This window comes from Myotis myotis, unplaced genomic scaffold (assembly GCF_014108235.1).
Source record: "Myotis myotis isolate mMyoMyo1 unplaced genomic scaffold, mMyoMyo1.p scaffold_m19_p_6, whole genome shotgun sequence".
Lineage (NCBI taxonomy): Eukaryota > Metazoa > Chordata > Mammalia > Chiroptera > Vespertilionidae > Myotis > Myotis myotis.
This window is the reverse complement of record NW_023416368.1, coordinates 22,214,227-22,237,797: the sequence shown is the minus strand read 5'-3', so window position 1 is coordinate 22,237,797 and position 23,571 is coordinate 22,214,227. Positions and strand designations below refer to the sequence as shown.

The window sequence follows — 23,571 nt, the reverse complement described above, 5'->3', positions numbered from 1 at the left end:
CAATTTTACTGCAGTTGCTTTTCTTCACTGAAATACCCAATGATCTAGACTGAATTGATTATTAAGTCCAATTTAACCAATTACCTGGAGAAAAAGGACTGGAATGTTCTAGCAGAAGCAAGTGGCTCCTTTCTAGAATCCCTTAGTGGGAATTCCGACATGTGAGACAGGCTTCGACTCTCTCAATGCCGGGAGCCGGTCCATCCTTGCTGTTTTAAAGGACCTGGCATATATGGCATACTGTTCTTAATATGTTTGCTCACCTTCTTGGCACTATGTGTTTTAACCAAGGTCTCCTCTCTGAGAAAGGTTGTTTCCCCAGGTAGGGATTTTCCCCTGAAATTAGGGAGGGAATAAAACTCCTCAACTAAGTGCCAGGTGGGTAATTAATCACTTCAACTATGAACAATCATGCTTAAGCTACATAATCTTTACTCCCTGGAATGGAGATAAGAAACGCCCTAACCTTTGTAATAGAGATTGATAGGATTGAATCAACTGGTATAAATACAGATGTAACAAGACAGCAAGAGACAGAACTTAGAAGACAGAACTTAGAAGATAGAACCTACACAGAACCTAGACACAGAACCTACACAGAACCTAGAGACAGAAGAACTTCGCTAGAGACAGAACATGGCAAAAGATCTTGGACAGAATCTGGCTACAGAACTTGGTTGGAGAACCTAGACAGAACCTGGCTGAAGAACCCGGCTACAGAACCTGGTGACCAAACCTGGCTGGAGAACCTGGACAGAACCTAGCGAGGGAACATGGCTACAGAACCTGGCTGGAGAACCTGGAGAACCTGGCTGGAGAACCTAGCAAGAGAACATGGACACAGAACCTGGCTGGAGATCCTAACCAGAACTTCGCTGGAGATCCTTACCAGAACTTGGCTAGAGATCCTGGCTAGGCTGCTGATCAACTGAACGCTGTCTCTGTGTCATTCCTTCTTTGCCGACTCCGTCCACACCTTTGGGGACCCCTGGACTTGCTGGGGTTGGACCCCAGCATCTGGCGCCCGAACAGGGACAACCTAGAGACATAACCTGGCTACAGAACCTGGATAGAACATGGCAAGAGAACCTGACTAGAACCTGGTGACTGAACCTGGCTGGAGAACCTGGACAGAACCTGGCTGGAGAACCTAGTGAGGGAACATGGCTACAGAACCTGGCTGGAGAACCTAGCAAGAGAACATGGACACAGAACCTGGCTGGAGATCCTAACCAGAACTTCGCTGGAGATCCTTACCAGAACTTGGCTAGAGATCCTGGCTAGGCTGCTGATCAACTGAACGCTGTCTCTGTGTCATTCCTTCTTTGCCGACTCCGTCCACACCTTTGGGGACCCCTGGACTTGCTGGGGTTGGACCCCAGCATCTGGCGCCCGAACAGGGACAACCTAGAGACATAACCTGGCTACAGAACCTGGATAGAACATGGCAAGAGAACCTGACTAGAACCTGGTGCCTGAACCTGGCTGGAGAACCTGGACAGAACCTGGCTGGAGAACCTAGTGAGGGAACATGGCTACAGAACCTGGCTGGAGAACCTAGCAAGAGAACATGGACACAGAACCTGGCTGGAGATCCTGACCAGAACTTGGCTGGAGATCCAGACCAGAACTTGGCTGGAGATCCTGGCTAGAGATCCTGGTTAGGCTGCTGATCAACTGAACGCTGTCTCCATGTCATTCCTTCTTCGCCGACTCCGTCCACACCTTTGGGGACCCCTGGACCTGCTGGGGTTGGACCCCAGCATCTCAAGGCCTCTTAACATTCTAGGTCCCCATCCCAGATAGGGGACACAAAATAATGGGGACACTAACCCTGTCCATCGAAGTCCTAGGCCATGAAGTCTGTAAGCATATGCATAGGAGAGGCCCTTCAACTTCAACCAAAGAACTGGCCTGGTGTTCCTTCTATCCTCCCATCTCCTCTCCACATCTCATTGCCTCAGAATCCATAGTTGCAAGTGAAATTCAGTGTGTGTGTGTGTGTGTGTGTGTGTGTGTGTGTGTGTATGTGTGTGTGTGTGTGGAGAGGGTGGAGGGTGGATAAAAGTGGTGACTGTTAATATCCATTGGGCACACATCTATCTATGACAGGCCTTCAGTGATGGTGAGAGCATGCCTGAAGAGCTGTGAAGTGAAATATAAAGGCTTGCTCAATTTTAATAAAATTTCTCCAACACTACAGTGTGCTAAAATCTGGGTTCATGAAGTCCAGCAGACATATTAAGTGAATAATTATGAACAACTCTGACAATTAGACATTATTGATAACAGCAATTTGTACGCAGAGCCCTGGGAACATAGAAGGGAGGTGGGGAAGGCTTGGGCGGTTGAGATGACTGAGTTCTGATTTGAAGTATGAGTAGGAGGTTGACAAAAACAGGGGATGGGCCTGATTGGACTTAAAATATAGAAAGATGGCTTGGAGGTGAATCTGGATTGGAGGTGAAACAGTCATAGTCAAGAAAGGAGTTTGGGGATGATGCCAATCACTCAGAGGGCTAATGACAGCCATGACAAGAAGGGTAGGAGAGGGTGGCAGAGTCAAGGTTACATAATTCTAAATTCTAAATAAAACAGTGCTAAAATTAAGCTGGTGTAAAAAGGTTATACTAGGTATTCTTTTTTACAGAGTAAAACCTCATCAATTCAACATAATGATAGAAGCATGCCACAATTAGTCAAATATGAATTACACATTTTTAAAAGAATATGACTAAATGCTTTGGGTTTTTGGACTAGATGATGTTTTAAATACCTTTCAATTTCCCTGTTTTTAATTAGCAGCATCAATGGTTTTACAATGAAAGTGAAGTTCTCAGTAAAGTTTTTTCTCTCTAAAGTGTATTGAACCTTTCTCTCTTCTGATTTTGTTCCCATAATCCTGTGGGGTTCCCATACCAAGACTGACCTCTACCCACAGCCAATTCCTCTTTTGCTAGTGTAGGAAGTCCTAATGCTGACCCCAGGCTGATTGTCCAGAAAACTGGCTTGAGAGGCCCGCACAATCTCTCCATATAGACAGGGTGGGTGGTACTCCTCCTCACCAATAAGGGGTGTCAAACTGGGCGATGTTAGTCCGCCAACAACACAACCATAGAAAAGAACGTTTGATGTTACAGACAAAAATCGGCCATAATTTTCCTGAGTCTCAGGATTCTTTGGGGTGACTCAATTTGCTTTTCAAAACTCTGTCAGTGTGCAATGATGAAAATCAGTTCAATCCCAGGACAAGCCATCAAAACACTCCCTTTTAGGGAAAGGATTTTATCATTGTCTACTACATTCGTTGAAATCCTTAGTTATCATTGCTTGGCTATAACTCATACTAAATGCACTATTTATTTTCCAAATACTTGTGCATCTCTTACATCATAATCCTCATGAGTCATACAGAATGTATTTACTATGAAAAACATTAGACTTGATTTTCACAATCATATTGACTAGAAATGAAGGACAAAGGAAATAATTCTTTATTCCATATTCCCTAAAGATGCAGAGCAGGGGGCTGGCTCCCATACGCTTCCTGAGTTTAGGAGATGAGAAGGGTCATAGTTTTACACACATCCTAATTGTGCAAAACTTCCTTAGCACTTGCAAGTTAAGAGAATGAAATGATTCCTGAAGTCTAAAGAAGGAAGAAGCTTCATACACGGGCAGTCTCCTTGGTGGGAATATTGGGAGAGCTACTACAAGCATCTCCCCCTTGTCTAGAACATAGTCAGAGCTTTTTAGAGTCAATTTCTAGTCTATTCAATTCACCACGTAGCAGATTGAATCAGAATCTTCCCCCAAACATTTCCCCATTGAGCTCCATACCAACTTAACCAACAATCTATTAGATGTTTATCACCAAATATCTCACAGTTTTCTCTACCTCAACCAGCTCCAAACTAAGCTCTATATCCCCATACACCTACTTCTCCATGGTCACCTTTAAAATGTCTTCCTCCTCCTTCTCATGCAATTAGTCACCTTCTACTGTGAATTCTCCTTCCTCTAGAATCTGCACGCTCTTCCTCCATCCCCATATTAGTCTTAGTTCTGGCCTTTTTCTCCTTCCCTGGGCAAGTACAACAGTCTCCTAATTGAGTCCCTGAGTCCCTAACTCCTGTCATCCACCGCAATTCAGCCTAAACTCGGCTAGAGTCATCCTCCCGACATACCTGACATGGCTTTTCCTTCTGTGCAGAAATGACCACATTTCTGGACCTCCTATATCTAGTTTTCTTCATTTACTAGTACCAACATTTTTGAGTGCCGAGAAGTTCTCTTTATTTATATATTGGGGGGGGAAAAATGACCTTTCTAGTTTTATATAGCTACACATACACTTTTTCTGGAATTCATCTTTTGAGGATTTGGACTGCAATAATTATAAATAACACACAATTGTGACATTTGAGGTAAGATGAGGCTAAAACTGTCAGTGACACTGTAGGTAGTGAGACCTTATAATAACTCTGCATCTATATTGATATGCATAAAGGCATGATAGTATTGAACATTCAAAGATGAGTACTTTGTCTAAAACCTTTTGAGAGCATTGTAATGAATAAAGCCATTATAAGTTAAGGAGAAAGTGAGTGGGCAGAAGAGGGGAAAAAGATTATTCTTACAGTTCTTTAGAAATGCAAATAAGAACACTGCCTGAACATCATTACTTTGCTGATAAAATGGTAATCACTTAACAGGTATTTATTTAGAAACCTGTTCCAATTCCTAAACTGAAAAAAAAAAAGGTCTTAAATTCAACAATTCAACATAACCCTATTTGCAAAGTGGTAAAAAAAACAAATTTCCAGGAGAAAATTGCAGGTACCAAATGTCATAACATGGTCTATAAGTTGGAGATGATTCTTACCACTGTTTTCCAAATTTAAGCGATAAAGTAAAAAGCCTCAGGGGCCTGGCAGGCAAACACAACTCCCTGACAACTGGAGACTGCGGCTGCAGAAGGAAATGTAATAGTTCAAATGGCTTCTTTTCAGACAATAGGAATCATTGTTACTCTGGTAAACTGGAGAAGGCCCAGCCTCCCTAAAGGCATGTAAGTAAATTTTTCAAAGCCTGGACAGACCAAACAAATAGATCTGCCAGGCCTTCAGTTTGGGAACCCAAGTCTAAAAATGTCCAATGACAGACCCTCTACTACATATAAATCTTTGCACAAACAAATTCTGAGGCTCACAGGATAGTCTTTAACATCTAGCAAATTTGGGTGAAAATACTAGCTTCCCCTCTACTAGAAATGTGACTTTGGACAAAATAATGATCCCTTTCTGCCTCAGTCACCCCTATGTAATAACAGGGACACTCTCAGTGTCACTTGGGCTGCTATAACAAATTACCACAGACTGGGTGGCTTAAACAACAAAGACTTATTCCTCAGGGTTCTGGAGGTTGGGAAGTTCAACATCAAGGTGCCAGCACATCTGGTGTCTAGTGAGAGCCCACTTCCTGGCATGCAGATGGTCTTCTGCTCATTGAGTCCTCACATGGTGGACAGCAGAGAGCTCTCTGGGGTCCTCCTTTTATGAAAGTGCTAATCCCATTCACAGGGTATCTGCCCTCAAGACCTAATTACTTTCCAAAGAGCCCACCGTGTCCTACGATCTACACCACATTGGGGGTTAGGATTTCAACACATGAATTCCAGGGAAACACACACATTTAGCCCATCTGGTAAGGAACTCCAGAGTTGTTGGGATGAAAGGAGATCAGATGGGTCACGTGCTTAGAGGAGCATCTGAACCTCTCAGCTGTAGCAAACTGTTCTTGTAAATGATCAAGGCAGCGAGTAACAAGTGATTTAATACTCTCCCAGTAATGTCTAAATCCACTTTTCAGAATTAGGCATGTTTAATTAACATTTTAATCAAAATCATATACCCTTTATGAAATAGTTTGCTGTCTTTGGAACCGTGGAAAGTAATTGGAAAAGATCAGTGATTTTAGAAGCAAAGACTTGGTTTTAGTGTGAAATTAATCACTTGTTAGCTGTGTGGGCTTAGGAAAAATCACTTAACCTCGCTGAAACCCTTTGTGCTTCATGAGACTTCAAGAAGCCACAACCCTGCTCGAGGCTCCAGATTATCAAAAGGAGCCTGGGAAGGGTTTCAAATAACTCTCAGCATCAGTCATATGCTTCTTGAATCTCATAATGACACATTCTTTTAAAGAGGAAAAAAGACCCAGTTTTCTGGGTTCCAGGTGATGCTTCAATACAGACCATACTCTAATCCTATTAAGTCTAGAGGAAATTCTGACTGAACTGGAGCTTAGAATCGAAGAGCTCTTGTAAAAGTTTTTTTGTGAAATTAGGCAATACCTCAATCCCTACCTGGCTATTTGCATGCACAGATATACACAAGTGGAACTATCTTTTAAAAATTGTATTGAAATTTAAGATTTAAATAAGGCTTGTTGCCCTAGCTGGTGGGCATCATCCTATGCACCAAAAGGTTGCAGGTTTGATTCCCGGTCAGGGCACAAGCCCTGGTTTCAGGCTCAATCCCCAGCAGGGGGTGTGCAGAAAACTGCCAATCAATGTTACACTCTCATATCCATGTTTCTCTCTCTCTCCAACTTCCTTCCTCTCTCTCTAAAATTCAACAAGCTATTCTTTAAAAAATTAATAATAAAGCTTGGTGATAGCTGGCAGGACCGAGGGACAACAAGGAGTCATAAGAAAAGGAACTGGATTCACCAGTGTGGACTAGGCAAGAGACTCAAAATGAAGGTGTGAGCGGTAGTTCTGAGAACATGTAACAGTTGATACCAACAGTCATCGAGACCCAACCCTGTGTGCTCCTGGGAAAAGATTAGGTCTCAGAATAGGCAATGCTGTACTGCTGGTTTCTGAACACTTCTGTCTCAAGCAATTTTAGTAGGGACCTACTTTGATCAGGTATTACCCGGAATGCATGTTCATCTCACTTTACATGCACAACAATGTGGATCTGCAGCATCAAGAGGCTTTCTGCATTACTAGAGCCAAGGCACAGCCTTTGAGTCCTGGGAACTGGTCATCCATCAGGGTAGATGCAGATTAGCCCCTCGGTGGAACGGTTCCAACTAGAGGTTGGCAGAATTCAGCTTGAGAAGCAGAACAAAGTCAGGGACACTTATAAACACCCATCTTTAGTAACAATCAAAAACACTTGGACAAGGGAACTGGTCAAACAATAACTTCCTACAGTCAAGGAGATGAAGACTCAGAAACAGAGATTCAGGTGTGTATGTTAATGTGGTCCCAGGGGAGCTTGAAGGCTGTGACGCCAAATGCACCCATGCCCGAGCTGTAAGTTCCAGAAGGAAGCAAGGTTACCGGGAAGAAGCTGTGCCGTTATTTGCCACTCTCTTCAGGCACTGATCTCCTTCAGAGAGGGAAGAAGCCTGAAATCTACATTTCCCATACTTCCTTGCCCAATGGCTTCTCGTTTAACAAATGAGAGGCTCAGAATACGAAACTAGACTGCGAGAGGGGAAAAACACCATGTTTCTCCAGTCTCTGGAGGTGCCTTCAGCAATGAGCACAGCAGTAAGTGGTTCCTTGAGCAACAAATGTGGCAGCAGCGTGTGGCAGGGATGAGGTTCGTGAAGCTTCCTGACCTCTGATTAACACTCCTTCTTCCTCCCTCCCAGGGAGCTACGTGACCAATTTCCTGCTTGAAATACAAATATATAGAACAGTTTCCATTTTCCAGACTGGTCATTGACAGGCACAGAAGCAGAAAGAAACAAGTCAGAGGCGTTTTCCTCTGAACAGAGGTCATCGATCAAGGGATTGACTGTGTATGAAGGAATGCTGGCTGAACCGAATAGAGCTCGAGACTAGGAGTCACAAAGACACAGAATGGAGTCCTAGACCCTCCAGTTCCCAAACAGGAATGTGCCCAAGTTCATGGAAAGTGCCGTGTAAAGAGAAAACAGGACTGGATAGGGTACAAATGAGAAGTGGTTTCAGCCCAATTATCCCACTTACAAGCCCAATATTGAGGTCTTCTATCACCTCTGGAAGCCTCAATTTCCTTACCAGGGACAAACAGTCAAAAACTTTTAACAAATTTAAGGTCAGCCAATTAAATGGATACTGAATTTAAGGAATCAAGAAGTTTATAGAGTGTAGTAACTGACTAGCAGTCCTAGCGGTAATAAAAGCCTATATCTCACCATTATTGTGATGACTAAAGGCAATATTTACCATTTGCCCAATGCCTACGAGTGATATACTATGTTAAGAGTTTTACCTACATTACTTATAATTCTCACAAAAATCCCATTTTCAGATGCCAACACTAAAGGCTTCGAGAGATTAAATAATTAGTTCACAGTTCTACAACCAGCAAATTTCACACATTGCCTGAGACCAATGCTTTAGAAATGTAAGCGTGGCCTCTTTCTCTGGTAGTTCTGAGGTGTCCAGCTTGAGGCCCCCCGTGATTCCATGGAACAGAAGGGGTGTCCCCCACAGTGTGAGTTCCAGGTCTTATTCACTGTGCTCCTGATCTAACTCAAAGACTTATCGACCATTTTATCATTCAAGCAATAAAGGATTATTCTCATTTACATTTCTAAAGCAACATAAAAATAATCTCCTTTTAAACCTTACCCACTCACTTTCTCCTTATATGCTAAGGCATGTCGAAATTTCAAAGCCTGCAGGGAGATTTCTTGCAAAACATTTCATTGCCTGAAAGGGGAACATATTCACCATTCCAACTGCCAGGTTACAAACACAAATTAACTCCACTTGCAAATAAATTACATTTTGATAAGTCTTTTGGGCTGACAACTTGTATGCATGGACTTCAAACTCTGTTAATTATTTCAAGCCTTTATGATATTCAGCATTAAAAATTCCAACTCATCCTCGGACTTTAGTGAAATACATGTATTGTCACCAGTATAAATAATCAAGCTGAAAGTTAACTCCTTTATTTTAAAAATTGCTCTATTTCCTTTGCCAAAATCGGATCGTTTCAATTAATTCTTATAATCACATTGATTTCCAATTAACTTCTTGATTTGAAGTAATTATTTTCAAATTAGTGCAATGACAGAATTAAAACAACTGGGCAATTAATTCAAAGTCGACTATTCACCTTTCTTATGGTTTTAATTCATGTTGTCACTTGTGAACCGCAGGTGACTGCATTTACATCAAGAGTACGCATTTTGTATTTAAAGTATTCAAGTTCTGGGACCCTGGCTGGGTACCTCAGTTAGAGCATCACCCCGATATGCCAAGGTTGGGAGTCTGACCCCCGGTCAGAGCATATACAAGAATCAAGCAATGAATTCATAAATAAGTGGAACAACAAATAGAAGTTTCTCTTCTCTCTCTCTATTTATCTCTCCACCTCTATTTCTATCTCTTTATTGCTCCTTTCCTCTCTATAAAACAAATTTTTAAATAATTTAAAGTATTCAACTTTTGGTATTTATTCAGATGTCCTATGTTTTATATGAAAGCTTGCCATTTTGATCTGCTGTTTGAAACTGTTCAGTGGCTCCCCAGCAAGTGGCATCAAGCCCTACCAAGTGAAGAAAAAAAGATTCTCTTCCCTGGAAAACTGGTTCTTTCTTGAATTCTTTTTTCCCTTTGCTTCTCCCTCTGTCCTTCCTTCCTTGAAGTGGCTTATAAAAATAAACAATCCTATATAATAAAAGGCTGATATGCAAATCGACCAAATGACGGAGGGACTGGTCACTATGATGTGCACTGACCACCAGGGGGCAGACGCTCAATGCAGGAGCTGCCCCCTGGTGGTCAGTGCACTCCCACAGGGGGAGCACTGCTCAGCCAGAAGCCCTGAGACAGGCTAACGGCTGGTGAGCACAGTGGCGGTGGCAGGAGCCTCTCCCGCCTCCACAGTAGTGTTAAGGATGTCCAACTATCCCACGGGGAGTGGGCCTAAGCTGTCAGTCGCACATCCCCTGCGGGCTCCTGGACTGCAAGAGAGCACAGGCTGGGCTGAGGGATCCCCTCTGCCTCTGCCGAGTGCACAAATTTTGTGCACCGGACCTCTACCTATAGAATGACCAGTCACTATAATGCACACTGACCACCAGAGGGCAGATGTTCAATGCAGGAGCTGCCCCCCAGCCCCTCCCCCCCAGGCCAGCCAAGGTGGGTTCCAGTCAGGGGGACCCTCCCCCGATCACCCCGTTGGTTACCCCACAAATCAACCCTGATTGCCAGCCAGGCCTAGGGACCCTACCCATGCACAAATTTCATGCACCAGGCCTCTAGTATAAGATATTGTTAAGAAAGCAAAGGAAACAAGATAAAACGACAGAAGGCATTGGAAAAATAAAAATAAAGGCAGGTCAGAACTATTGTGAGTGCCCAGAGATCTTTTATAAGTGCAGTGGTAATTACAAACGTGGCTCTAAGTTTCCCAGAAACCCTAGCAAAGGGAGGAAAATTTTACCATTGATGTGATTCAATGGTAAAGATGCTTTTTTAAAAATTTTTAAATGAGAAACATTCATGAGAAAGCACAACAGTTACTCTATAGAGGAGAAACAGAATCTTAAACCAACATGTTCTTATTAAATAGGGGCAAGGTAGCAGGAAAGTGTAGAGAGCCCATGGGACAAGGAGATGAGTCAAGGGTAGGAGGAAGCCAAGGTAAAAGAGAGAGAGAGAGAGAGAGAGAGAGAGAGAGAGAGAGAGAGAGAGAGAGAGAGAGAGAGAAAATAAACTTTTTCTTCACTCAGAGTCTGGGGCTATTATCCTGAGAAATTGTCAAAGAAAGAGTCTGTATACATTTGGACTTTCCTCTACTTATCGCCTACCTGAATCCCTGTACTTTGTGGAACTGGAAATTGATAGAAGATTTCTTAGAAAGCAGAAACATGTTAGCTGTAAAAAGCAGCAGGAAGAAAAGGATGGAGACCTGGTTTGCCTTTAGGGATCATTGTCAAGCTGAGGAAAACCACTGGTCAGTGGAAAGCATCTGATCTTTAACCAAAACAAAACAAAGGCAAGCAAGGGCTATCTCTGAAGTCAGGCAATAAGCTGTAGTCGGTAGCACTGAGGGCTTGGGAACAGCACTGGGGTAAGGTCCAACCAGGCTCACTGCCCAAATTCAGGCTGATAATGTTCTACAAAGAGTTCCTGCTGAAAAGTCACCAAAGCCACTGTTTCCATTTTCCTTTCTTCATCACTTCAAAAAAAAATGCAGTTGTCTCCTCCAGAGCCCCAACAAGACGCAAACAGACCAAAAAAATGACATCAGGTGGGTGTCAGATTGTCTGCAAAGCTGACTACTATCTGCTTAAGTTTGCGAGACACTGTTTACCAAAGGAGGAGACTCATCAGAACTTGCCTCTCCAACCAGGCCCTGATTCACGGCTGGCTTCTCATCCTGAGTCAATCCATCCTACATCCTACTCTCTACAACAGATGCCCTTAAAGGAAAATGCTAGCAATGAGCTCAGAATTCCAAAATCAAGCCCTAGTATTCTTTTAAGTCCTACATCATAGTTCAGAGAGAATATAGCTCACTGTATATCTCATTACTAGGGTTCTTTTGTTATTGTATTAAATTCTATTTCTGTGGTTATCCTCTGGCTAGCCCCAGGATCCTTAAGAAAAGGTTAACTCCCTCTCACACACAGTTTTCATGCTTAATGAATGTACAACAAACATGGAGCGACATTATTCTAATACCTCAGATAAATATCCAATTGCTACAAGTTGGACATTGGTCACATGTTACCGAGTCTCTATTCCCTCTCCTTAAAAAATCTTTGGAGGATTGAACTTTCCTCCATTGTATGGCATCTTCCTGCATGGTACCTGCCTCCCCTTAGGAAAGGTGTACAGCAACTGGTCACGTGACTTGGCTTGGCCAATCAGATGTCATCCCCCAGAACTCTGTCTCTTGAGCAGCATACAAGGGGAAATTCTTGATCATCACCCACAGTGCAGAAATGTACTGACCACTTCTTCTTGGGGTTGGTCATTGTCCCACTTCCAAGCTCAACGAGAATTCCCAAAGTTCTTATTTATTTGCAAACTCTGTCCTCTAGCATTTTCTCCTTAATTCTTTGAGCCTATACATTGTAGCTTCTCCAAAATTACCCTTGAATATGTTAGCAAGTTCATTTCTGATGCTTGTAGCCAAGAACACTGACAGATATATAATAGTAAGGATCAAACTGAATTAGCGAACTCAATTCAATGAAACCAAACGAACAACAACAACAAAAAAGTGGCTGTGATGGCCTAACAAAATGCTTAAATGTTAGACATTTTATTTGGTTCTAAATGTTGACTAGGAACTCTCTGACCCCTGATATCTGGGAAAAACTGGCTGGAGTCTTTCAATTCTACAGCTGGCCGAAATAAAAAACTTTTGCTCAGATTTCTGAATTTCCCTGGGCGTTTATCTAGTCTTCTGCCATCCTGTGCCTTTTGGGTGCCCATTCTGCATTCTCTCTTGTAAATAACATTTACGCAGACAGGCACGTGGGCCTCTCACCAATACACACTCATCCATACATATGCACATAAAATGTTTGTAGTGAAGTAGGAGGCAGTGTGGTTATGTGACCTTGAGCAGATTACTGAACCTCTTTGTGCGTTGGTCACCACAGATCGTAAAATGAATATAATACTGGCACGTGCCCCATAGGATTGTTTTAAAAAGTGAACAGGATAATGCACGATAAGTTTATAGCTCTTGTTGCCCTCACACATAATAAACATTCAACGCTCAATGGCTAGCCAGGCTAGAAAGTTTTATGGAAGAGCTGGATCCTGGAAGAGGTCAGCACACGCACCGTTCACATTTAAAACAAACCAGCAAATGCAGATATGCAACCCGTCTACTCCCAGGGTCCCCTACAGCCACCATGACACTGGATATTCACCTTTTTCCAAGCAGAGCCCAGACTCTCCTTCTCAGAGCCTTGTCTCTTCAACCTTCTCCCTCCCTGCTCACTCATTTTCCTATCTTGAGAGCATGTAATAAAATTCCTCTCTTGTGCCAGGGATTTGGGCCCTTCAGCTAATACTTTATATAGGCATTTTACCAAGTGAAGACATTTTCTTACCCAAAAAAAGAATTTCTGGTTTCTGCTCTAAAAGTAATAAACTTTCCTTTATCTCGTTATAAACTGGAATATCCATTTCTAGACCCTGGTCATTTGCATATTACCCTTGTGATTTTTTTTCCACATTCATTTGTTAATGAGTATTTTTAAAATACATAACATTTTCTTTAAATACACTTCTTTTTTATTTTAAATAAATGTATTTTAAAAGGAAATTCCATGTCACTACCGTAAGTGTGCAAAACAGTATTACTCATCACGATAAAACTGTTACCTTAAAATAAATATTTTAAAATAAAAACATGTTCATAAACTACCTAAAATCATTATGCATCACCAGAGAGCCACACATCACAGTTTGGTAAATGTGCACCTAAAATACATCTTTTATCATGAACACCCCCAGAGGCTGGACTGAGGAAGAAATGGGTGGAAAGTCTGTGGCATTTGCATGTTTCCAATACTGTGGGTGGAGATGGGGAGTGGGCGAGGATGAGCACATGTTGATGGAATCAGGCGAGGAATCTGACAGAGAGGATGGTCCACAGACAAGATTCTGGGGAGTGATTAGCATCGTGTATCCTGAGCAATACAGGATAGACAGCACCCAAGGCTAATGCTCACTTAATTGAATTGTATTCTGCCATTAGAATCCAATGCTGCTATAAATAAAGGTTGAAAAGCTACAACTGTTAGGGAGCATACTATCTGAATTACCTCAAAAGAAGTGCATTTTAACCAACGGATGCAGGTTGATAAAGTGTCTAGAACTTAAAACAATTTCATAACTTTTCACCATTGATATTGCTCACTTTGGCCTCTGGATGAACTAAAATCAAATTGAAATTCTCTAGATTCCACTGTGTTTTTTTGGAACAAAAATAATGTCACAAACTTTTAGATGAAAATTAAACACATGGCACCAAACCTAAAAAATCTGCATTAAAATCCTAAGGCTCGCCCGAGCTGGTTTGGCTCAGTGGATAGAGCATCAGCCTGTGAACTGAAACGTCCCAGGTTAGATTCTGGACAATGACACATGCCTGGGTTGTGGGCTCAATCCCTAGTGGGGGACTTGCAGGAGGCAGCCGATTCACCATGATTCTCTCTCATCGTGGATGTTTAAATCTCTCTTTCCCTCTTCCCTTCCTCTCTGAAATCAATAAAAAAATATTAAAATAAAATCCTAAGGCTCTGCCCCAAGTCAGTGTGCTGGGTAAATAACAAAGTCCATGATGCTTCTATTGCGAATGTAAAATGTTTTATTGCTGAGCAGTCAGAGCCCCTTTGCACATCAAGGTGTAATGGAACTGAACCCCATTTGAAATACATGTGGTAACATCAAAGATGGGCTGATCAACAACCCTGTACTAAGTACTCACCATGCGCCAGGGATTATGAGTGAGACACAGTCTACCCTTAAGGAATTCCCGGGTTTAGTACATCTTTGGAAGCCCCGTCACATTACACCAGTGTTTCTGTGAAGGCAGCTCTCTTTTGTCCCAGCATTCTACTACATGCAACACACGGGCACAGTGTCCCCACTGTGTACCTGAAATGTGCTTTCCCACAGGTCTCAGGGGAAGGAATCTGTCCTACAATTACTCTGGGAATGCATTTTTTTAGAACATCTTCCAGCTATCGGTATCTCCGGCCAGTCTTCAGCCTCAGATGCCAACCCATAACACTTATGCCTTATTGAATACAATTTCCTCCCACTATTTGGTTGTGCCGAATAAAACTGCAGCAAGCCCTTAAAGAAATAACTTCCCCAGGAGCCATTCTATTATTTGATCTCCAAGGGCAGCAGGAAATTGCAGGAAAACAAAACAAAAGGCATTTAGGTTTATATAACTATACCACGCAACCGTCATGTCACATAATCTAATGAGCTGGTTGAAAAAAGACTGGGCAAATGAGAAACTGCTGTAAATAGCTAAATGTATATTCAACATTTAGCTGTACAGATAAATGATATAAAGTTATTTTATGCTATTAAATACATCTTCTTTCTTCCTATTACAGAGATGAGTATCTACTTTCATATAACATATCTCCCTTAGTGCAGACTTTTAATATAGGCATCTCGAAACATTTATAGCCATATTTATTAATCTTTTAAGCAGAAGTGAAAACAAAAACACTAATAACCAAACAGAACCACACTCATGATTATATATGAAAGAAAATCCACATCCATTAGCTCTCTTACAGAGACCACATAGTTCAAATGGCCATAATGTATAGCACAATACACACAGGACTGTCACATACCTCACATTAGCATCAAGTTCGTCCATTACAGGAAATAGGCATGGGTGAGTTGGATTTCAGTACCCACAGGGTCCTATAATGTGAATAAATAATAAGTTAGATGATCAGGTAGGAAAATAACAAGTCATTGGTAGAGGAAAAAAATGCCAGTCATTGCTTCCTGTTTATTAAGGCTTTGGAAGGGTATCAGTAAATATTTAATAAACAGTACCACAACAAAAAGCTATTGGCATACTGAGGTATGACACCATTGAGTGCGTAAAAAGTTTTCTTGTATTTTACGAATCTCCTGGAGATTAAAACATACAGGTACTTCTTTTACTGTTAATCAGTTTATTTGCTATTTTTTGCTCTTCCCAGAAATAGCTCATTTATAAGATCTGCATTAGGCCACTAGCTAGTACAAATAGGCAGCTATGTTGCTATGATTAAAACAATGCATTGCCTACAATGGGTCAGTCACTTTGCATTCTATGAAGATTTTCAGATTTTTCTTAAACCCTTTTCAAGGGTGGGTAAACATGTATCCCTTCGAAAAACTAATAAACTCCTGAGAACTTCTACCCAGAAAACAATAGATGTGCACACACATACATACACACTTTCTGGGGAGCCCATGATTCCTTGAAGCCCACCCATGAACCCAGACTAAGAACTCCAAGTTGAAGGGGAATTGACTTTCAAACTATCAAAAGTTCCTCCAGCACAGTCTCTTAGAAGGCCTTACGCCCTTTAACAGATGGACACTCATTGATACTCACTAAATAAGCTCTGGACTGACTGCACAGTTTTGTTATTCAGAAGAATTCCTAATTCTCAACACATTTGTTCCACAACATGATGCATCAGAGGATGCAGTGGCAGAGCCTGGTCTATTGCTTCTGGGGTTACCCTCAGCAAGTCCTTTTTTTGTTCTAATCTTCATCATCCACTTCTCAACAGCAGAAAGGATTAGAAGAGATGATATCTGGGTTCACTTCCAGCTCTGACATTCTATAATTCCATCTGCTGGTTTTCTAATCAAATCTAACCAAGATAAAACTGTAAATCTGTTTATCTACATAACAGAACCATGAAACTCGGCCTTGGACCTGGGATGCTTTGGTCGGGGTGGACCAAACACACATGCTTGGCAGCCAAGAGGAGAGTAGCAGACCACCAGAGCTGGGAAGGATGCAGATCTCATTGGGTTTTACAATGTTTGTTCCTCTAAGATTAACAGGATCTGGGGCAGGTGTGGGAAGGCTCAGCCTGCAGGTCAGTCTCTGAACACCGACCCTGACCTCAACCTCCTAAGTAGCTCTGTCTACTTCTATCTCTTTCACTTTTGAATTTAGAATAATCTTTTATTTGAAATACTTAAATACAAAGCCCTAACAACTGAAGTGATATGGCTCCATCCTCCTTCCTCCTCCATCTAAAATTCATTCCTGAAGTGATCACATCCATTTCCGTGGCCTAAAATACCACCTATTCACTGAAGGCTCCCAAAACGATAGCTCTATTCCTGACCTTTCCCAGACTCGTATCGCCTACCAGACATGACAACTTGCATGACTAAAAAGCATTTCCCACTCCCAACACAAAAACCTCCTCCTCCCTAGAGTTCTCCAAGTCAGTAAATAGTTCCAGCATTTACCCAGTTACTGAGACCAAGCTATCTCGTTTTCTCACCTCCTACAACCAAACTATCAGCAAACTCATTCTCTCTATTTTAAAAATGATTTCTTAACCTGTTTATTTCTTATTACATCCAGAAAGAGCACCCTGGCCCCAGCAAGCAACCATCTCCCTTCCCTGGAATACCTTCCCACCCTCCTAACTGGTCTCCTGCTTCCTCTACTGTCATCTCTTCTCCCCACAGTACCCAGAATAATATTTTTAAAATGTAAGTCAGATCATTTCTTGCCTGCATAAAATTCTAGTGGTGTCCTGTCACACAGAATAAAATCCAAACTCATATCATGGCCAACCAGACTTGACATGATCTGGCCCCAGCTCCTCTCCAATCTCAACTTTATTGATGGCCTACCCCAGCTGCCCTCAAGCTCAGGGGTTTTGCTATTTTCCTTGACTATGAAAGTAGGCCCTCACCTCAGGGCTTTCACTTACTGTTGCTTCTCCCTAGAATGCTCCCATGTGGATCACTCCCTCAGGGCCTCAGGGACACTGCTCAAACGACACTTGCCACGGAATCTCCTTGATAATCAAAGTAAAATTTCAGACCTCATTTTCTGTAAGTTGCTATCCTCTTTATCCATTCTATTTTATCTTACTAGCACATAAATTATATAATACTCATTGCTCCTTTATTAGTGATCTCTCTCTCATTAGAATGTTTCAAGAGCGCCTAGTTATATCTTGATCACTATTACATATAGCCTCAGTGTCTAGAAAAATGTCTGATACATTCTCTTCACAGATATTTGTTGATTCATCTAAGTAGTTAATTCGTTTTGCAAAAGAGGAAACTGAGGTTTGAGAATTTGTGACTTTCTCACTGGGAGGTACTGTATGAATCATCCCAGAGTACAATACTATGATTTTAAAACATGCGAAAACCATTTCGTTTTATTAAGTTACCCTTTACGAAGTGTTAACTAGTGCCAAACACTATCCCTTTTCCTTCTCTTCCAACCTCTGAGTTTTTATCTCTATTGTTAGATGAAGAAACTAAAGATCAAAGAGGTTAATTGACTTGCCAAAGTCTCACAGCTGACCCTTGACCAAAGTGGGAATAGAATCCAGGGCTGTGAATTCCAAAACTCAAGCTTTGTCTTGCATAGTCCTTCTCATCATATCACACTTCCTCCCACAAGAGCAAGGGAATCTCCTGATGAAAGTGGACACTTGCTGTAATCATCGATGCCTTCTTTCTCAGGAAACAGTGCCTTGATTTTCATTTGCAGAACTACCCCTCCCCTGCCTCAATCCCTAGCTCTAGTCACAAGCATATGACCAGGACTGGCCAATCAGAAGAGTCCACTCCCTGTCCATACTTAATTAGCTCATCAGCTAGACTAGTAAAAGCTACACCTGGGATTTTTGCTAGGAAGAGTCTCTTTCCCCTGATGTTGCTAAACGGATAGACCTTCCGTTTGAAGTTATTGGTGATCATCATTGCCACTTTTGGGGAGAACCTGAGAATGAAGCTAACCCAAAGGAAATCAGAGTTGCAGCATACAAAATACAGTGACCTGATGACATAGTTTGAGGCTTAAGATTCAGCAGTGTCTTAAAACAGTTTTATATTTGAATGAGCCAACAAATTCCTTTTGTTCCTCTATAAGCCAGTTTCACTTGGGTTCCAGCCATTATCTGCAACCAAAAAAATCCTGCGTAATATACTAGAAAATCAATATTGTATGTGTATACAGATTAGAAGGGGAAAAAACATGTAACTAAGGAAAACCAGTTAAAGCTAACTAAAGTTCACCTCACTGGAAATGCATTTGAAAATGTTACAACATGGGGAAAACCTCATCTAGTCATACTGTGGGAAGCTAATGAAGGAAATCTCAATTAAAATTGGCGTTGAGAAGGCCAACAGAGGGAGCTCTCATGCTTTACCCCAAACAGGAAGATATATCTACTTTAGTACCCCTGTTAAGAGGAAGGAAGATTTTCTTCTTGCTCAGCAACAAGCCCAGCCAATGGAAAATGTTACAGCTCAGCCAACGAAAAGTCGTCATTACCGGGGCTGACTTGAATCGTCATGAATCATTTAATAACACCAATTAGATCTTCAAATTTGCCCAGTTAATTTAGTTTTGAACAATCGCAATATATGCTGTTATATTTTGCTCATCTAAACCCAATGAACAAATTAAAATGACTGCCATTTAGCAAGCCAGTGAAACAGCATGCACCGGTCAGAGAGAAAGAAACAGTAACAAAAGAGAAGTTGGTGATCCTGATTTGATTAATTGCTCACCAGCCACTATTTTCTGCCTTGCTCACCAGAGATAACTAATCAGAGGCACGATTACAGGAACACCTCTTGTTAGGAAGACTGCATAGAGTGAGAGGGCGTTGCAAGGAACCAGCGATTTTATTTTGCATATTTATATTTCTAGCATCTTAACAAAACACCACCTAGTTAATTAAATCAACTGAGAGCATCTCCTACGCTCAGGTGCAAGCTGTGTCACTTCTAAAGTTGTCAGTTTGGAATTCAATTAAACCATAGTGTGTGTGTGTGTGTGTGTGTGTGTGTGTGTGCGCGCGCGCGCCTTAGTGATAGTCATGCTATATCCAACAACCTGGTTTAAGGGACAAGGAGTGATACCCTCCATGTCGGTCCCCTTCATAAAAACGATCCTAGATAATAACTAGAAAAAGAACATGGAAAGCCCTGGGAGTCCTGGGAAAGGGGTTGAGAAGGGACTCACAAACCCTTCTACCATGTCAAATTCAAATGAAGGTCTCAGTAACTTTCAAGGCTTGGACAAGCTCAAGCCACTAGAATTATTCAAAGTAAAGCGACAGCAACAAAGAGCCCTATCAGATTTCTTGGAGCTTCTTCTCCTTGGTGAATATATTCAGACTCTGATCTTCCCTTTAAAAAGGAGGAGGAGGAGGAAAAGACTATCTTACGTATGCCACCCAATGCTTATTCCAACCCTTAACTTTCTGGTTTATGCATCTACAGGGCAAATCCAAAAGGTAAGCGCACCCCATCTCTACCCTTGTCCTTTGATTCAGAATACTCGGAAAGATTGCTGTGGAACAGTCGTTAATGGTTAACAGAAGGTGTGTAGCTGCATCTCTATTATAAGAAGTGTGAGCAGAGGACTCACCTATTGAAGTCAATTTCAGTGTAGTTTGGTACAGTACCAACATCTACCAACCTGGAGCTATATCATAACCTGTTTGCTTTGCTGTACTTTGTTTTGTATTTTTTCCCCCCTTTTGGCTGCATGAGCGGATATTCATGCATAACTGTGCATGGATTGACCATGTTTCTTTATTGACCATATATGCCTACATGGGTTACATTTCTACATCAAAGGGCATATTTCAATACCGTTGTTGGACAAGTGTCAGGAATAAGTAAAACATTATTTATCTAAATTGAGGATGGAAGCCTGATATGGAGTAGGAGCACTGGGTTAGGAGTTACTGGGCCTGGGTTCCCGGCCCAACCCTGCTACTACCTCACTGTTTTCATTCTTAAGCGAGTGTGGGGGAGGAAAGTACTTTTCCCTCCAGTAATAAAAGACTGGACTGATAAACAGGAGAAAGACAAACAAGTTTAACAACATGTATACTTCCTGTACGCATGGGAGAGGCCCAGATCCTGAGTAATATACAAGTAACTCTCCAAATGGTCCAAGCCACCACCTTAAATAACATTTCCAGCTAAAGACAAAAGAAGATGTTGGTTGGGGCTGGGAACAGTTTTGGGGGGTTACCAAAAATAGCAAGGTAAACAAAGGTAAGGCCTTTATGTAAATGAAGTTCTTTCTTCCTCCATTGGTAAATTTCGGACTTTTAGAGTCTTCCTTCTGTTCCTGGTACCAAGAGGGAGACACCCTTACAAATGGAGATTTCCCTTATAAACATAAATGTCTCTTACAAAGGGAACTTATACTCAATTTTCAGAGCTTTTCCTTTGTCTGCTGCTTCTTAAAAACAGTCAACCTAGAATAACTATTATGCCAGAGTGGCAAACTCTGCTCCCTGTCACAAGTTCGGTCACCAATCTGGATCTCAATTTCCCCAACTGTAAAATGGACTCAGCTAGAGGGTGTTGGGCAGGGTGAGCAAAGGCAGACATTTCAATTACAGCTTTGCAGAAGTTAAAGGAAATTTCAAAGAGGTGGGTTTCTCATCATTGGAGGCATTTAGGCAGCATGTGGGTAAGTGTGTAAGAGTGTCTGTGTAAATGGGAACTGTGATTTTGGTGACTAGGATTTCTTCCAATGCTAACATTGTAGGACTGTGATAGTCCGTGTTATTTCTTTTATATCCCCAGGGGAAAACCCCCCAAAGTGTTTTGAATCATTTTCCAATTTTAAAAAATGGATACATGCTCAATTCACTTACACTGTCTCCAACAGGCATTGATTACAGACATTTCTGAACAGGTGAGTCGAAAGTAAGAGCAATGTAATGTGTACTCAATAAGGCCAGATGTTTGATAAGAGTTCAGGTGCTTCTTGTAAACCTCATTACCTCATTGCCTAACCCACCATTGGCCATATGCACAAACACACACAATCTCACCAGGATCAAACACACAAACATCCCCAGTAGTCTACATGCCATGGTGATCATGATTCCCTTGTAAACTTCACCGTAAAAACAACTCTTAGGTCACCTGAAAAATTACAACTGTGCAAATTCTCACTAATATAGAAGAATACATTCCCCTCCTTGTCTATTTACTTGGGCTTTGTTTCCCGGAACGTATTTGGCAATTGTAGGATGCTGTCTCAATAATTTATATTTTTTGTTAGCTCTGTGAAAAATGACATAAATGGAGCCACTTCAAAATGGGGGAGGAGCTACCATTCCAGAGGAACTGCCTGTATGTCTTTGCTCCTTGAACCTTTAGATTGAACAATAAGGGGTTCTAGGAAAAGTAACTTCACAGGATGACCTGATCATAAATTCTTAACTAGGCTGGTCATGATGAGGAGTTACACCCCAGGCATGTAACTTCTTTATTAAAAAGGTTTGTCTTTGCCTTAAACAAGTCCTGCCCATTGTTCCTGTGCCTCTAGGTAGGCACACCTTGGAAATGTCTCTTTTCAGACCCTCAGGAGAGAAACCACCTTCAAGGGAGCATAGAATCTTAACTATCCAGTGATCCAATTCCAGTTTTATTTCCTCTCACCTTCCTGGACTCTTTTTTATGTTCTCTCCTTAATTCCAAATGCATAAAAGAAGCTGCAAACTGTCATTCTAAGAAGAATTTTTTCAGTCTGCTGACATCTTGCTTCCAGGCATAGCCTCTGTTCAACGTACATACATTTTTATAAAAAGTCTCTATAGGTTTGGACATGCTTACATCCATTTTATTTCCATAAGTGAAAATTCAAACAGATGCCAATTCAGTTGTACTTATGGGACCACCAGGCTGATACAAAGTGGCTTTTAACTTTGTTCCCAAAATAACTAAGAAAAAGAGAAGTTTCAGGAGGTATTTATTTATATATTTGTCTTTTCTGATCACTTGGTGAACATCTTACTCTGAATTTCGCTATAGGTTCTATGCAGAGACACAGAACATGATCAGTATCTGTCCAGTGACAGACATGAGGTGGTATGAAAGTTCTACTTGGATAATTAGAGAAGGAATTGGCCTTGTCTTTGTGTCTTCAAAGGAGAGATGAGTGTCTAAAGAGTTTGTGACTCAAAGTAGGTCCTCCAACAGCAGAGCTGCCCAATTATTGACTTGTCACAAGGTTACCTCAGTGGGAGACTCAGTGGGAGGCTCAAAGAGAAGCCGGGAAACCCTCAGTCAGTCACGTTTGAGGGGAGGAAGCAAGACTGGGAGGATTCCAATTTCTGATGAAACGCAGGAGCGCAATGAGAGCAGAACTAAGTAAGCGGCTCTTTATTGTAGAGCAGAGGTCCTCAAGTGTGAGCGAGCATAAGAATCCCCCCTGGCTTGTTAAACACAATGGTTGCCCCCCCCCCCCCCCAGTTTCTGAGTTGGTAGGTTCAGAGGGCTGAATGTGCATCTCGAACATGTTCCCTGGTATTGCTGATGCTGCTGGCCTGGGGACCACTCTTGAAGGTAAAATGTCAATTTCCCAGGCTCTCCTGTCACTGAAGAAAGCAGTTGTCATTAGGCAATAGGTGGATGAAACATTAAGTACGATTGGATCTTATGGTGAAAAATGTATTCTCTTTTCACTTTCTATTTTAATCAGATATTTACAATGAAGAAAAGGACTCACATAACTATGAGCTTATCTTAGAATCCTTCCTGATATCCACTAATCTCCCTTTGATAAAAAGATGGGTCTCTCCCTAGCTGGTTTGGCTCAGTGGATAGAGTGTCGGTCTGTGGACTGAAGGGTCCCAGGTTTGATTCTGGTCAAAGGCACATGCCTGGGTTGTGGGCTCAATCCCCAGTAGTGGGCGTGCAGGAGGCAGCTGATCAATGACTCTCCCTCATCATTGATCTTTCTATCTTTCTCCCTCTCTCTTCCTCTCTGAAATCCATAAAATAAAAAGTATTAAAAAAAAAAA

The 23,571-nt window shown here is 41.7% G+C and overlaps 1 protein-coding gene across 1 annotated transcript in view; it reads right to left on the bottom strand.

Moving 5' to 3' along the window:
* The window catches only part of HTR4 (5-hydroxytryptamine receptor 4), a 114,795-nt gene that overhangs the window by 78,547 nt on the left and 12,677 nt on the right, over positions 1-23,571 (bottom strand). The window contains exon 2 of the mRNA XM_036315474.1: positions 15,367-15,439. Coding sequence (XP_036171367.1) covers positions 15,367-15,392 — 26 coding nt within the window. The 5' untranslated portion in view covers positions 15,393-15,439. The remainder of the gene's footprint in view (positions 1-15,366; positions 15,440-23,571) is intronic.